The sequence below is a fragment of the Antrostomus carolinensis genome, unplaced genomic scaffold (assembly GCF_000700745.2).
Source record: "Antrostomus carolinensis isolate BGI_N321 unplaced genomic scaffold, ASM70074v2 scaffold22058, whole genome shotgun sequence".
NCBI classification, from domain to species: domain Eukaryota; kingdom Metazoa; phylum Chordata; class Aves; order Caprimulgiformes; family Caprimulgidae; genus Antrostomus; species Antrostomus carolinensis.
In genome coordinates this window covers 40,018-54,752 of record NW_010332592.1, presented here as the reverse complement: position 1 = coordinate 54,752, position 14,735 = coordinate 40,018, and the positions used below count along the sequence as shown (strand labels likewise).

Genomic DNA, 14,735 nt, shown 5'->3' with positions numbered 1-14,735 from the left:
GCTTTGATTCATTTAACTTATATAGACAAATACTGCACTTAAATAAAATTTGTACTTCTGATTTCTCCCCTAGAAGAAAGCTTTACCAGCTGTCTGCACTTGTAATAAAAGTTCCTTAGAGTATCCTGTAAATTTGTTTTCAAAGCTGTACTAATGTCAGCCAGAGCTCCAGAAACATCCATTCACTGTTAAATTCAACAGTCTTTGTAGTTGCACTTCTGCTCTAGACATTAATTGCAATATGGTTGCATTTGTTTCTTAGTCTCAAAGTGAAGATGCTGCTGAACAGAAAAACTAAGATTTACTTTCACATCCTGGAAAGACTTGTCCCCCTTGCATTAGTTTTCACTTAACTGGAAAAATATAGATGCCTGACCTTGTTTTGCTTATACAAACGCTCTGCTTGGCACGTAAACATTAGGGTGGGAGGTGAGGGATGCTGAGGAATAGGATAGTAAATGCTCATAAAAATAGAAAAAAATTTGCAAGTTGCTGCTGGACAAAAATGTTTATTGTGCAGCGTTTGGGATTAAGCCCTTACAGAGACTTTCACTCTCCAGGTGTAACTGCTGACCTGCCCTGAGTTGGCTACTAAGTTTAATTGCTTGCTCGTTACTTTGTCTGGTGCAGCATTTTTTACAACTTTGTGACTTTGCTACCCCAAAGCAAAGGGTTTACAAGTTGGATTTGCCCAGTTGTTGTGCCTTAAAGGCTCACCTTTAACCATATTTCTGCAATACAAAATGTAATTTATTTATTTATTTTTTTATTTACCATACTCACTGTCATCAAGATGTGGTTTTAGGTAGCAGTGACAAATTGCTACTGACCCTTCTAGTTTCCTCTGCCCCCATTTTTTAATGTTACTCTCCTTTTTCAAGTTGTGGTCAACTTCTGGCCAAACCCATCTACTTTCTGCTTTGTAAAGGTCCTTGTTTTTTCATATGGTGCATCAAAGAGGTCTCAAAGGGTAGTTTGAACTTGAGTCTTCACTTGTTGGAATGTAAACCTCAAGTTGAAGGCCTTGGTTTTAACAGAAGATACACACAGTTGTAGTTAAATTGTAGCATTGGCAGAATTGGTGAATATCTTTCTTTTTTCATCTGGATGAGTGTCTCCTTTTTTCTAATGGTTTAACAGAGGTAAGGTCTGTAAAGAGAGCTGTGAGATCAGAATAGCATGTAGAATTTCTGCAATTAGCTTAACTCTTGGTCTGATGTAGAAGTTAGGACCTCTTACCAGTGTGGATGTGCACAATCAGATTGTTTCTTAAAGAAATATGGGTAGGAACAGTAATTTTGGAAATGTGGTAAGAGATGGAAAATCTGCAACACTCAGGTTGATGTTTAAAGAGCATACTCCAAACTTTCTGACCAGTCTAGCAACCCAGTTATTTAAGTTCTAAGAATACTTTGTCACTAAAAATGGGAGTGCTTTCTGTTTCAAAGACACCAAACTCTTTTGCTTTTGACCATTTCTGTAGCTGATGTAAGGAGTATCTTCTAAAATCTGTGAGACCAACAGAGGGAACTGATTAAATTGTTTGACTTCTACCACGTTCCTTGAAAGACCATGTCGTGACACTTCTGATTGTAATAAATGGAAAAATAAGAACTGGACTGTACCTTTCTTTTATTTGGGTGTTTCACATCTGGTGAAATGACTTTCAGAAAGAAGAGGATCATTATTATACAAAAATCACCTTCCAGGTTGATGAAGAGCTCCCTGCTATAGGGAGCCATTTGACAAAGGGCAGACTTAGTAAATGGGGAGACTTACTTGTCTCCAGAGCAAGCCTGAAGTTGTGAAGCTGCCTTATGGAAAGTTAAGGCTGATAGGTAATTAAATAAGGGCTATTTACATTTGGATTTTTATTTTTTGGTGAGATTAGCACTGTGCAAGTATTGTGAAAATGTCAGCTAGACATCCAGAATCCACAGCTATTGCCAATCAGCAAATGGCATCAGCATGCGTGATGCTCTGCGAGGCCACGTTGCTGGTTCAGGAGCTTGTTTTCTTCAATGAGTCAGGTGATAGTTTAGTGGTTTTTCATTTTTTTTCCTCATTAAGGCCTTTCATCGTTCTCTAATGGACTTGGTAATTTCTGCAGAATTTATTGGAGGGATATTTCTGTTCATTGGGAGAGGTTCCTTTGATTTCTTGACGAACTGAGCCCTGTTTATAAGGGCATGTTGTTTTGAGAGCGAGATTGTATTCAACCGCAGCGTAGTGTTTTCAAAAACAATTGAATGCAGTTGCCATTCAGTTGGATTTACATTTCAGTGTTTGGATATTTTGAAATGTAGACATGATTCTTGGTGTCTCTTTAATTAAATAATTGTGCATCTGTAAGGTGGGTCTATTTTAAAAATTGATTTATTTATTAATAGAACAGAAGACTTAATTTTGCCTCACATTACAGTGTGCACTCCTAAAGTGGTTGTAATACAAATCTAAATCACTATGAGAAATATTTGGAACTAGGACTTCTTGGTACAAGGAAGCAACTTTAAAATAAGACACAGCAGTGAAGTTCAATTAGATATTGGGAAGGAATTCTTTGGTGTGAGGGTGGTGAGACTGTCCCAGGTTGGCCAGAGAAGCTGTGGCTGCTCCTCCCTGGAAGTGTTGAAGGCCAGGCTGGATGAGGCTTTGAGCAACCTGGTCTAGTGGAAGGTGTCCCTGCTGATGGCAGGGGTGTTGGGACTGGATGAGCTTTAAGGTCCCTTCTAACCCAAACCATTTGATGATTCTGTGATTCTCTGAATTGCAGCTGTTGCAGACCTGATAGCTGCAGGGATGCTGTTGGGACTCACAGTGTGTCTGAGGTGAAGGGCACAGGCTGTCACCTCTCAGTTTGCCAGGTGTTGAGAGCACACAGGTTAATTTAAAGGCTTTTTGAAGCGTCCCAAGTGATACACATTGACAGGTTTGCATTAAAAGTCGTTAGTGTTTTGAAAGGGGATGGACAGAATTGGGTGCACTTGCTGGGTGGTGATGGTAGTGAGAAGCAGGCTCTGCAGGTAGGACCTTGCAGTCAGGGCTCCTCTGTAGCTTGCAGTGTGGGTCAGTTATTTGGGTGGCCCTTGATCAGATGGTCCGTGATGATACATTGAACCTCTGACTTTAGAGGAGAGATTGTGCTACCTAGGGATTGGGCCTGGAAGTGGTTTTTGGTTTTGTGTGCCAGTAAGTTTTGGAATTTGCTTTAGTTAACAGGATTCTGCTTCAGAGAGAATATTTGGGGATTTTTATCATGGCTTAGACTTAGTATTTTCTTATTTTGTTATCCAATTTATTGCAGGTAACCCTCTTGCCTACTAACCAGTGTTACTTGCTTGTAGGCCGGTAGTTTGCAGAATAAATGCTGTGGGCCCTGTAGTTGTCAAGTTCTGCTCCAAGGGACTGCTGTTTTTCTCTGATCCCATTCTCAAACACTAAATTAAGATGGGATTTTGGATTTTGTTGCTTGTTAAGAAATGAATGATTTTTGGCAGTTCTTTTAATCGAATCTCATGTGTGTATTTAATTTCAGAGGTCGCAGCAGTGGCAAAGGACCGCCTCAGCCTACGGTAAGTGTATGGCTTTTCCTCACTGTACCACTTCCTAGATATGAGGAAACAAGTACCATGAAGCCAAATATCAATGTAAGAATAGCAGATACTGGAATATTCTCTCAATTTTTTCCTTTGGATACCTTGATGAATATTTTAGACTTCAATATGCTGTTCTAAAGATGTAGCATCTTGCATTCATTTAAGTCTCCTGGGAGGGTGAAGGAGGGAAAGGTCACTTAAACTTTTGACTGTGCTAATATAAATCTTCTGCATTTTCTTGCAATTATAGTTGTAGATACGGATAACATTTAACTTAAGACAATTCTTTTGAATTAGTTCCTCTCTGAAGACTCTGAGATTGGCTTCTCCCTTAAACAGATGACAGTAAGACAGCATTTAGTTAAATACAAGTAACAATTTTGTTTAGCTTTACTGTAAAATAGCTAACCTAGTATTATCAGTAACCTGAATGTGTAGCTGTAGTTATTGTCAAGGCTGTATATTGTTGAAGTATTGGCTTGACTTGTAGAACATCATTTTATCAAAGCTAAAGGTGTGTATCTTGATTTAAAGAGTGGATCTTTGAACTGCACTAATCAAATATTTGCGAATTTGTTATTGGCCTGGTTTTCAAGGATGACTGATTTTAGGGAATGGGACAGAAGTAGGAAGGTTTAAAACGACTACAGTTTACTTACATAAATGTTGATAGAAGATATCAAGACTCTTCAGTAAAAATAAAGAAGCTTTGAGGAAGAGTGATGGAAAAGGTCATGTGCAAACACTAAACATCACCAAAGTGTTAGTCTTTACATCCTTCATACCGAGTGTTGAGCACAGGAGCCTCCTTAAACATGTCTTTTCAGACCAGGGAGCGTGGCTAACATGCAGGAGTAAGTGGATTAAGTAGCTGACAGTTTAAAAGATATGTTGTCAGTTAAAAAGCTCAAAATATGGTGAGGTCCTTGTATGTTTCAGCATCTCTTGTTTCACAAGCGTGAAGTTGACAGGGAGAGATACCAGATGTTGCCACAAAACAGAGACATCCTCTCCACTTCATGTGTGCTTATGTGAGTGTGTCCTCCAGCAACCTGGCTGATACTTGGTCAGCTCTCCTAGTGCAGCATCTCAGATTCTGACACTGCAGTGAATGGCTTTTGACTGATTTTATGATGGGTTTTGTAACTCTTAGGCACCCCATGATTTGGTGACTATAGTTTCCATTAACACATCTAATTGGGTCTGTTAGATGAAAAGATGTAGTTGAGTGGCCCTGAAAGTGCCTTTTTACTTGTACAGCAGTTGAGGTACCTTACTGTGTTGATGGTTCTTAAACCAGAGAGAGCTTTTTCAGTTAGGGGCCTGTGCATATGAGCGTCACCCAACCAGCAAGAGAATTATTGAGTGACATCAGAGGCACTCTGTAATGTTTCTCTTGTTTGGAAGGATGTGCAGATCATTAATTGATCAGAGAAAGGGGTGAGGGTCCTCTGGAAATCTCATGTGACCCAAGTTCTACATATATTAACCAGTGCTGGACCAGTGTTTCTAGGAACTAGTCTGTACTGCCGGCACACTGGCTTTTGAGTTGTTACAAGTGTTTCTCCTGCATTCCTGACAATGTCTTTTTATTTTTCAGATTTCTTTCGATGGCATCTATGCAAACATGAGAATGGTTCACATACTTACATCAGTTGTTGTAAGTCTTCATATTTAGAAGTGGGGTAAACAGTTTCTGTAGTGACATAGAATTGTTAACTAGTCCCCTAATTGTAATATAATAGAGTGAATATTAAACTTGAACAGTAAGCATCTTTTGCCAGGGTTGAGTTTTAAAGAATCACAGTAATTGCTAAGTCTGTATTTTTGGCCTGGAAAGGTTCAAATACAATTTTCAGAGGGGTAGCAAGTTTCTTAGGTGCATTGGTCATATTTGGGATTTTCTGTCTTTGTAGAAGTTATGGATAACTAAAATGAGTCTGTGTGCAGGGAATTAAAACCTTTCTCCCCCAAATTTTAAGGGAAGTCATGACATGCCAAAATTAAGTAAGGTGGACTGTCCCACACCTGCTTGAGTCCAGGATAAACCTTCATCCTTATTTGTACCCACACAGAGGCACAGGTTTTGTTTTTGCACAAAACTGCTCAAAAGTCTTCTGAGAACCAAACGTGCTTCCCTGAGTATCTTTAAATCCATTCAGAACCAGTGTTGATCCACACCCAGCTGTTTGCATCAGCAGGACACACTGGTGTATTTATAAACGGGCAGATGTTGAATGAGTAGATTAGAGTAAAAACTGAGCTCTATTTTTACACGTTGTACTTACAGTAGAAAAATGTATCTTTGAGAAAATCACTCAAGTGTCATTTGTCAGGCTGGTAGAAAGCTGTATTTTCATTTTTCTTGCATTCTAGGGATCCAAATGTGAAGTCCAGGTGAAAAATGGTGGTATATATGAAGGAGTTTTTAAAACCTACAGTCCTAAGGTAATTTTTTTCATTTTTACTCTTCCCTATTTTGAAAGATCCTAATAGTGAATAATTAATGTTTTATTAAAATCTGAATATTTATTTGGAATTATTTTGACTGTTCACATGTAGGTTTACACCAGCAGATTAATTTTTGCAAACCATTATCAGTGTCTTTTATTTGCAAGTATGTGAAGTTAACGAGTAGCTTATTGTTGAGTAAGTTAGCGTGTTCTTTTTGTATCTCTCATAGTGTGATTTAGTGCTTGATGCTGCTCATCGGAAAACTGCAGAATCCAGTTTGGGGCCAAAACGTGAAGACATACTGGAGAGTATCTTGTTCAAGTCTTCAGATTTTGTTATGGTGCATTTTAAGGATATGGATACCAATTATGCGAGAAGAGGTATTCTTGTTTTTAAAAGTTGTCTACATCTTAGGTCATAAATCAAGATTTTTCAAAGGAGATCTTTTAGGATTCAAAAACTAAACTTCACATTTAGACTCTTCATTCTTAATGAGTGTGGAACATCCAAATAATTCCATTAAAGTCAATGGAAAGAGCAGATGCTCAGCACCTCCCAAAATCAGAAATTTATCAAAATTTTAAAAAATAGATTGCACAGCCTTTGTGAGGATGCACTGCTTTCAGCAGCTGTTTTAGGTACCTGGAAAGCAAATCCTTAATGGTGTTCCAAAACATTTTACAGATTTTGTGGGAGGTTGGGGTTTTTTTGTTTGTTTGTTAATTTTTTTTTCTAAGTATCTTCCTAAATTAGTCTATTAAATGTGAATATGCGAAGCCATGAATATACAAATTCTTTAGAAAAAGATTATTGTTTGGAGTTGGTGTATATATAAAGTCTACACTTAGTTAAGTAACTTTTGTCTCTAAACATGCATTCATATAAATATTCTGAAAATACTGCTGCAAACCAAGCTAAAAATGCTTAGAAAATCCACTGTTTGTGTCTTTAATTTATGCTTTACTAGTTGTAGATCTGTAGGTTAGGCTCTCCAGAATACAGAGGAACCTAGTGAAGTGGCAGGCAGGTGATCTTAAAATCTTGAAGACACAGCAAGCAACTGTCAGAATTAAACCATTTTACAGGCAGTCAGGCAATCTTCATACTTTTCCTTTTCATGTTTGACCTCCAAGACCCTAATTCTTTTTCTGGAACCTGAGAGGCTCATAACTCAGACAGCTCTAGTTCCTTTGCACATTTTCTTTTTTTGGGGAGCAGATCTCAAGGGGTTTTCTGCTTATGTTTCTGATTTCTTGGGCTGAGGAATAAAAGCAAATACACAGCTTTATGTGCCATGGAGTGAAATTGTATTTGTGTACATTTTCAGGTTGATGAACAACTGTCAGTGGGAGCTGAGTGGTTATTGTAACACACATGCTTTATTCCCATGTAGCAGTGACTTAAGAGATGTGTAGGGACTACTGGACCTTCAATGAGATCTTTCTCTTTTCACCCTCTGTTTGTATGTGCATATGTTCTTGCCTGATTTCAAGCTGAAGAATGAGAGCCTTGTTGTTTCAAGGAATTTGCTTTTCCCAGAAGAAGATGGATAATGTCAGAGCAAATGTAGCATTGAAATGCAGATAAGTTCCAGGTTCTGGATGGGACATTGAATTTAAATTACACGAGAGCTGTTCTGTAATGAGCTTTCTATGAACATCCCTTTAATGTAAATGCAAACTGGGCTCTCCATTACCCAATCTTAAAGATTCTGAGCAGATGGAATGATGAATATACTACTACTTCTAGGAATAATTACTCAATGGAAGTTTTCTAGAGGAAAAGGACTGCTTCAGGTTGAACAGTCGCTCAGTTCACTTTATTAGGTGGAATGCCTTTGAATCTAAATCTCTTTAAGTAGCTGGAGAGGAGAGCAGAAATAAAGCTGTAGAGACTTGGAGCAAGATAAACTGGAAGGCTGCGAAACTCGATAACTTGTATTGGGTAAATTAATCTGCTTTCCATTTTGTCTCAAAAATGTCTTATCTTGAAATGACACTTGAAAGTGTAAGCCAGTCTCTGATCACACCTGCAAATTAGAGCAATGAAGGACTTTCTGCTTCCTGGGAAATTAAATAAGCAAGGATTCAAAAGAGTGGAAGTGTACAAAGGTGCATGCAGGAACTGCTGGCCTTTTGTTCTTATAAATAAACCCAAATCTTCATGGTACCAAGTCAGATAAGTCTGTGTGACTCACAGTAGAAACTGAGTCTGAACTCCTGGGAGAGGAGATGTTGCTCCTTGCTGTGTTTGTATTGAGAACAGTTACTGTCTGGTGGCCAGAGAAGTTTCACAGTGTTGCACTTACCCAGGAACACATATTTTAAAATTGCCTATCCCCCAATGGTTTTTTGGTGCTCACAGACAAGTTAGTAGGCAATTTGGACATATTTGGTTGGAAAGGCAGCTTGCTCTGACTTCTTTAGAAATATAGTCAAACAAAATGGCACTTCACAAGCGCTGTGTTGCCACAGGAGAGGCTTACCTAGAGCAGGGTTTGTTAGGGTCTGTGTATGTGGGTTTTCCTACTTTTTAGGACACTACTAGACTTTTGAGGAGGCCTTGAAGTAAACTCAGTTTCTGCAAAAGGTACTGTTTTGGAAATTGTACTGCATTGTGCTTTCCTGGTTCAGTATAAGTATCTGGAGTTCTTTGGATTTTTATTCTGGTGTTTGCTGAGCTGGAGGAGTGTGGACAAACAATGCTTCTGACTCTGGGGGTCTTGATCTTCTGCCTTACCCTCAGACTTGAATAGCAGAGGTGTTAGCTGCACTGTCTGCCTGTCTGACCAAGGCAGACAAGAGGGACTGGAAGAAAACTGGAAAAGAGCAGCAGATAGGGAGAAAGGGAATGGGTTCTTCTTTCAGAGGAGTGGAAAATATGGTTTTCTTTGAGAGAACCATCTGAAATAGTCTGCCAGGCACCTTTCATTGCTATCAGACTTTTGCAGCTTTGGAGCAGTGAGCTGATAATTCATCCTGCAACTACATCAGTAGCGTGAGTGCAGGGGAGGTAACGACAGCGTAGGCTTGGGGTGGGTGAAACCACCCCGTTTGGCAGCAACAGCCTTAGATTTGCTTGTGCCAAGCGTGACATTGCACCTTTAGAAGCGCCAGTGGAGAAAGCGCAGTGCCTGCCAAGATTGTAGAAATTGGAAGGGTTGGGAGAAAAAATAGTAGGTCTGTGTGGATGGGGATATTCTAACATGTTTATGTTTAAAAAAGAAATCTGTACCCACTTCCTGGGCCCTTATTTGTGACTCTGTCAGTCTGCAGGAAGTCTAGACCTTCGTGCTCATGTAGGTTCCTGTTAGGCTTCAGAAAGAACAGGAGGGAGTCACCTGAGGGTCTGTCACTGTGGACTTAGGGCTTTCTGCAGTACAGGCAGGCTGAGGAATGAAACATGCATTGGAAAACTCAGATGAAATTGGATTATATCCATCATCCCCCTTTCAAACTGTTCTGTCTAAAGAGGCACAAGCATTGTCTTGTGCTTGTGGCAGTGGAAATGAGCTGCTAAAAATCCACTTCAGTGTGCAAGTGGAAATCCTTGGCTGTGTGTTAACACAGAATGTCTTTCTGCTTCACCTTCTGAGGCAAAGGTGAAGTAAGTGCCTAGATCTTGTAGTTGTTAGATTACTTGAGCTGCACAATTGAAATATTTCCCCTGTGTTCTGCAGAACAAGCTCCTAGCAGTGTTTCCTGTAGTCCTAAACACTCAGCAGTCGACAGTGCTGGTTTGCATATGATTCAAATTTGAGTAAGGCTTCAGAGTTGCCTTCTTGGCTTCTCTTTAGAGACAAGACAATTCCAGATCATAACTACTGTTAAAGTAAAAGGCTTCTACAATGTTTTTATTGTGTTTTTTGGCACTGTTACTCTACCCTGAGAAAAATAGTACAAATCCAGTGAAAAAAGGCAAAAGAGAATTGGCTATTTAAGTTTTTCCTTGAATTAGCACTGAAAGTGGCATCTTTCCAGAGAAAGTGTTGCAAGGGGAATAGCAGTAGGCATATTATGAACAAAGGAAGGAAATGTTGGCTCTGCAAAGCTGGTGGTAACTGGTTTTAATGTTTCAAATCAGTAGTAAGTAGTTACAAAACAAATGAGAGTTTACTGTTGAAACCTTTAAGATGAAACCTCAGTTTACTTTGAGCCCTGCTAAACTGGATCAAAGCTGGCAGTGAGCTGCACCAACACCTTTGGCACATCGTGCCGATTGGTTTAATAACATTTCCACGGCAGAGTTGCACTTAATTGCATATTTGTGCTCTTCACCATTAGTAGCTCAAAATACGTTTGTGAAAACAAGCAAGTTATACACTGAAATTAATTAAACCCAGACTCTTAATTGCTCTATTCTGGCAATTTTTTTTCTGTAACTCATTTAATAGCACATACTGGAAGAATTTGCCCAAGCTGAGTTTTTCTCAGAACGCGTATATTTAATTTGCTTTTACTTAATGTGAATTTCTGTTGCATGGAATTGTCCTTGGGATTTTTTTCCCGGCTTTAAAGCAAGCAGCGAGGTCTTTGATATCAAACCTCTTCGCTTAGGAGATGTCACATTAAGCAGGTACAGAGGCAGCGGGGACTAATTGAGTGTTACAGCTCAAGCTCTTCGTTTGACCAGTTTTCATTTGATCTTTAATTTGAGTTTTACCATGTAGAAAAAGGAATTGATTAAAAATTTGGCCATGTCAAGGTGTCATGTGAATTGCTCATTCAACAGCTCAGAGATATGAGGCACCAGATAAGGGGGAGGCTGAGCCTGCACAGTCAGTATCTTGTCTGTTATTACTCTGCCAGTCAGCACTTGTAGCAGTTCATGTTCTACCTTCTACTTTACAAATAATCAGTATTTTTGTTTTGGAAACAATTATTTGTAGAATTTAGTTTTTACATATGTTCTCAATTTTGTTGCTCATTAATTTTGGTAAAGTCTTGTTTGACTTGCCATGTTTTTACTCTTTGGTGTCCCGGGTGCCTGCCTCACTGTTTGTTCCAGGAAAATAGCGATCTGTGCCTTCAGGTGCTGTTCTGCTACATTTAAACTTTGCCTGGATGCTCATGAGACCATATTGTCTGACTAGAAGACTGCTTTTGTAGCTTGAATTCCTCCTGACTGGATTTTCTGTGAGTTGTAGAGCTTAAACCGACGTTGCAGTCTCACTTGTGACTTCAATTCTAAAGTGAGAGAGAAATGAAGAGCAGTGAAGCTTCCTGTGCCCCGTGATATACTGGATTCTACTGGGAAACTTAGCACTGACTGTCCACATCCTACTCAGATCTGTAGCATTCGTTAGATAGTGGAGTTTTGTTTTGACTTGTTTTTTTTTCCCTCCACTTCATCTGTATCATTATAATTTTTTAACAGCACTCTGCTGGATGTTTATGTGGCTTTTTAAATAAGAAAATTAGTGGGTTGAGTGGATGAGTCTTGTTCAGCGAGTGTATTATTCACAGTATCCAAAATGACACTGTTGTGTATGGAGTTTGTCTGAAGCACTTTAATAGAAATTAAGGAAACACCCTTCTAAAGTAGAGAAGACTACCTCCATCACGTGCTGTCATCAGTCCTGTTTATCTAATCTCACTGGAGAAGAGTTCCCTCTACCCCCAGAAGAAGCAGATTTCACAGTTCCCTAACTGACAGAAAACTTGAATTTGGTATAAAATGTCCAATCTGAGAGGATCAAAGATGAAACACTGAATTAATGATGTTCAGCCCAGAAGCAGCGCGGGTCTGTCTGGGTTATGGCAGTGTTACCCACAGGGTGTTGAGAAGGTAAATGTACAGTTTCCAAATACAGGTGCCTTTACTTTTCCCTCCCTATTAAATGTGTTACTACTTAACTATGGATTGAAGTAGCACTCTGTTACTATGTAGTTTCAGGTGAAATTTAAACATATTTTCTATTTTTAAAGCATATTTTAAAAGCTGTTTGTGTGAAAGGAAACTGAGAGATGTTTTCTTTCAAGTTGGTAAACCTTAGAAATCTGTAGGGTTTTCAGAGGGTTTTATTTTGTGAAGGAAAATGGGGAAATACATGGGACTGTTAATAGGTGGGAACACACCAGAAGTTTTACTATGGAAATGATCTTTGCAAGGTGGGAGATGTGTTATCAGTTTGAATATGTCTGTGAGAGGGACTGAAAGAATTTAGCTTTGCCTGAATTCAGCCATATAATGTGAAAAAAAAAAAAATCCACCTGTATGTGTATCTGATGTCTACCCATTTTTTCTCTCTCCATATCTGTTGTAGTTCCTTCAGAAACAGGTAACTTTTTTTGGCAGTCACTCTCTGTCTCTGCATCTTGCCTTTCATAATGCTTTTGTTACCATAATATATAACGGAAACTTAACTATCTCTGCTCGCACATTGATGGCACTGTACAACATGCATGCGTAACTTCACAGAACCATGTCGAGTATCTTGCAGTGAGCTGATGACTTCTCCTCTCTCACCTTTGATTGTTACTTATTCTGAACAGTTGAAAATGGCAACGATTGACATTTTGCATCAGTCCATAGTTAGTTCAGTGACACAACATCTCTGTTTCAGAACAGTTTATGGGTAATCCCAGAACGTGCCTGCTAAAGGCATCACATTGGGTGACCAGTTAAACTAGAATCTGAGTGGGGAGTGTCAGCCTCCAGCTGTGCAGGTGCTGGCCCAGCTGTGGCTGGCAGTGTGACATCTCACAAGGCCATGGACACAGGTTTTTTGCCATTTCACGTGAGCCCTACCAGTGATGTGCCTGGTTAGGTGTCTTCCATTTGGCTTTCTTTTCTTATTTTACTGATCCTTTTGTATTTGAAATGAATGTCTAGCTGATAAGCTCTTACTTCTCATACAACTTTGGTAACATTTTGTTTCATATAAGCTTATTAACAATGCTTAATTGCTTACCCCATAGTTCCTTTGGTCTTTGTATCTGAGTTGAGCGAGCATTTCATGAGCTAGTGCTGAATGTTACTAGTCAGAGTAAGCACAGTTAACTTTTATGACAGATCATACCAATATATGTGCAGAACTTCCCTCTAAAACGGAGTAAAACAGGAATGATAAGCTATGTCAGCAGTCTCTAAAAAATCTTCAGTGATTGTTTAAAACTGTAACGTCAGTGGCCGACTTCGTATGTTGTGAATTCTTTTCACGATGACTTTAAAGTTCATTTTTCTTAGCAAGATTTCAGATCTTGCCAGAAGCTAATTTAAGCCACATTCTTCCATATCTGGCACTGCTTGGTCTCATCTTTTCTAAAGGCCTGAAATGTTTGCTCCTTATTTTATCATCAGAGTGATAATAGGAAATTGTAGATTGAAGACTAACTTATTTTAGGCTTATTTATTTATTTTTAAGCTTATAACAAGCTTTTTTTTTTTTAAGTTCCTTCTGTTTAAGTAATTTAAGAATTTGCAGGCAGCTCTGAGATTTAGTTGCTTACAAATATAAAAGCTTGGTTTCCTTGATGAATGGCTTTGTACATCTTATTTTTTTTACAGCACTTTAATATTCTAATATAATTCTAAAGTCTGTCTTGAATGAAACATGAACAAGTGAAAATATTTTTTATATACGTTTTTATAATTTATATAAACAATAGCAGAGCCTTACTGCTTAGTGCACCTAATGGTATATTTATTTTCATGTGTTGTGGAGAATAAGAAGTAGAGAGTTTCAGAATCTTGCTGTGTGATATGGGTAAGCTGCTCCTTGAAAAAGCTCTTGCAGGAAAGAGAACATCTCTGTTCATGTCACAGTGAACGGATACACCAAGATAATTGAGTTGCACTGCAAAGGGAGTCAAAGTGTGTGTGTGCATGCTGGTGTGTGGAGGAGTTGTGGAAATAGAAGAAACTCAGGTATTTGAAGGGAAACTTGTATTCTGCCCATTGATTTGGGGAATGGGACTGGGTTGCATTCATGCTTTGTTGATATTTGCTGAATATGTGAGTGTGTAGTTGTGTGGGCTGTTTGGAAAAGCATATTATAGAAGTTTAGGGCTTGTTTCTTTTTCCCAAAACCCCATACATGTAGTTTGTGTAAAATATTTTGAAATAACTGAAAGTAATTACTGCTATTCTGTACTTTCATAGTCTCAAGTACAAAGTAGGCACCTTTCTAATGTAGTCCTTTTGAAAACAGCAGGTACAAGAGAAGGTGAATGATGGTTAATGTGCTTGGGATTCAGCTGTATTTGGTTTTTCCTCAGGTAAACTAGTGTGTACGATGTCTCACTGTACTTAACCAAATTGATTTCACCCCCATCCCTCCCCATTGTAGATGCTTTTACTGATTCAGCCATCAGTGCTAAAGTAAATGGTGAACACAAGGAGAAGGATCTTGAACCATGGGATGGAGGAGAGACCACCGCTGCTGAAGAGCTTGAGGCATTAGAGACAGATGTTGTAAGTAATGCTTTTTTATAATCTGTGATATCCTGGAAAAAAAAGCAGCTTCTCTGGACATGCCTTGCAACAATTCCTTAATTTTAATCGAGTAATGAACTTTGACTAAGATTGCTGACCTACATTGTATGTTCAGTCTTTGCTAGCCGCTGCCCCAGTACTTTTTGACTATTTGAATAACAATAGCTGGATTTCAAATGCCACTTTTGACAAATATTGACAAATAGCAGCTGCTGTGGTGAGGGATGTGTTTGACTCAGGGACTGACTG

General features: G+C 38.9%; 1 protein-coding gene across 3 annotated transcripts in view; it reads left to right on the top strand.

The window, feature by feature from the left end:
- Nucleotides 1–3,538: 3,538 nt before the first annotated feature.
- Nucleotides 3,539–14,735, top strand: part of ATXN2 (ataxin 2) — a 44,966-nt gene continuing 33,769 nt past the window's right edge. For 2 of the 3 annotated variants that reach the window (XM_029086383.1, XM_029086385.1), the window contains exons 1-5: nucleotides 3,539–3,572; nucleotides 5,197–5,256; nucleotides 5,973–6,044; nucleotides 6,280–6,430; nucleotides 14,341–14,465. In XM_029086383.1, the coding sequence (XP_028942216.1) occupies nucleotides 5,224–5,256; nucleotides 5,973–6,044; nucleotides 6,280–6,430; nucleotides 14,341–14,465 (381 nt within the window). In that variant the 5' untranslated portion in view covers nucleotides 3,539–3,572; nucleotides 5,197–5,223. Of the gene's footprint in view, nucleotides 3,573–5,196; nucleotides 5,257–5,972; nucleotides 6,045–6,279; nucleotides 6,431–14,340; nucleotides 14,466–14,735 lie in introns of those variants that run through there. The other variant, XM_029086384.1, reaches the window with a different exon arrangement.